This window comes from Dendroctonus ponderosae, unplaced genomic scaffold (assembly GCF_020466585.1).
Source record: "Dendroctonus ponderosae isolate FM_Combo_2020 unplaced genomic scaffold, Dpon_F_20191213v2 Dpon_F_20191213_3, whole genome shotgun sequence".
Taxonomy (NCBI): domain Eukaryota; kingdom Metazoa; phylum Arthropoda; class Insecta; order Coleoptera; family Curculionidae; genus Dendroctonus; species Dendroctonus ponderosae.
In genome coordinates, this window is record NW_026018508.1 from 14,133,637 (window position 1) to 14,135,535 (window position 1,899).

The 1,899-nt window shown below is 36.4% G+C and overlaps 1 protein-coding gene across 1 annotated transcript; it reads right to left on the bottom strand.

Moving 5' to 3' along the window:
- Positions 1 to 279: 279 nt before the first annotated feature.
- Positions 280 to 1,899, bottom strand: LOC109537281 (protein transport protein Sec61 subunit beta; the record flags this gene model as incomplete). The annotated part of the gene is given in 3 exon segments (XM_019903916.2): positions 280 to 526; positions 677 to 873; positions 1,627 to 1,899. Coding segments are annotated over 3 exon segments (288 nt in total). The 3' UTR covers positions 280 to 438.

Below are 1,899 nucleotides of genomic sequence, written 5' to 3' on the forward strand. Positions count from 1 at the left end.
AGTTAAGTAAATAGCGTGGTCCAGAGCAATTTCCTTGATAATATGTAAAATGCCAATGCAAATTTCCTCCATAATGCATACTTGTCAGATGAATCCACATGTTAGATAGACAAGTACTTACATTATAACACGAAACTGTATTAATAGGATATTTTAAATTTGTAAATATTTGCTAATGTTACTTTTAGCAATGTAGCTGAAAAATGTACGTATTTATTTGAAATAAATTTAAGTTAAGCAATATTGATCTGGGAGTGCATTTTTTAATGAAATATCCAGTTATGTATGAAAAGTACAATAATTTATTTAAATAGAATTATTCATTTATCCTACAAAACCAACAACATATGTAAAAATGTTGACTTAAAAAGAATGAAAAATGCAATGTAGATTGAACATTAGACCTACATTAAGGAATGAAAAATCGTGTTTACTAACTTAAGACCTGGTGTATTTGCCCCAGATGTGTAACATAAATACAGATGCGATGAAGAGAAGAGACATTACTAAAACTGGAACTGGGCCTCTGTAAAAACAAAAAAAAACTGTTGTAGAAGTTTTCTCCAATCCAGCGCTAGTAAAAAAATGTTTTCAACCGAAAATATGTGCAATTCCAGATCGCTCCATCCGAGAGAATTAAATAATTAATATACTTAAGTTAGTATAACATACTTACACTTTAATGCCGGGAGAGTCATCGGTATAGAACCTCCACATACCGCCAGTGCCGGCGCCGGTATTTCTCCTTGCTGTAGTGGTGGTTGTTGTGGTTTTCCTTTGCCTCACGGCGCCTCCTGTTCCTGCCCTGGGAGCACCTCCTTTTGCGGGAGATCTGCCTCGTACACCTACGCTGGTCGAACTAGCCGGAGCAGGCTATAAAGTAAAAGAACTGAGATTAAACTAAAGACTAAAAGGGGTGTTCAGTAAGCACATGATCCAAAAGGTACTGCGATATTCTTTGATTTCTTGGCTCCTCTACTTTTTTTGAATTTTAATAAGTCGCTGTAAATTCTTGAGTGAAATTTGGGTTTTGCCTTAGAGCTTCTCCTGACATTGGAGGACAAACATTCTTGTATTGTAAAGTGTTTTAGGTACACTTGCGTGCAAAACAGATTAGTGGTTTATATTTGTCAAAATCAACTTGTTAATTAACTGGAAACTTATAGGAAAACGGAAATGTATGCTCAATTTTCGAATTTGTCCTTCCACAATAGGAGCTAACATGTTTTGATGAGAGAAAGTGACTCCTAAGGAAGACACACCACATGTGAAGTGGAGGGAAGATCCCGTTCAACACTGCAATAACATTTACTTGTTTCAATGGAACAGAGGCCCAAAATGGATTGGAATAGTGCCTCAAAAGAAAGTGAGCTGAAGACTCCATATTGATGAATGAACCTTGGGAAGTTGCTGCTGAAAACTGGCTTGATAATTGCCACATTTTTTCTGGCAAAATACTGGAAGCGTAATTGAAAAGTATCGCAATATGCTACTAAGTAGTTGATACTAAATAGTTGATTGAGTGCGGACAAACTGAAGTTCTACAACAGCAAAACAAGTTTTGGCTGTTTTATAAGCGACAACTGCATTTACAGATACTAATAAAACGATAAATGATTAACTTACCATTTTGTCTGAACAAGCGTAAACGTTTAGGAATTAAACTTGTTACACCAGAAGTCTAGTTGGAAACCGAATGAAATTTTATTTCAGGTCAGAAGGTTCAAACACTGACACGTCACACCTCCACGCAGCTCCACGACGTTCGAGATGTCAATCACAGAACATACCCCCTGGGAGATATTTTGTGGCCATGCGCGGCATGTAACAGCGGCAGCTCGTGCCGTATCGTTGAAATATAAATTATTTAACATACATTTTAAATTGTTCTCTATTTCT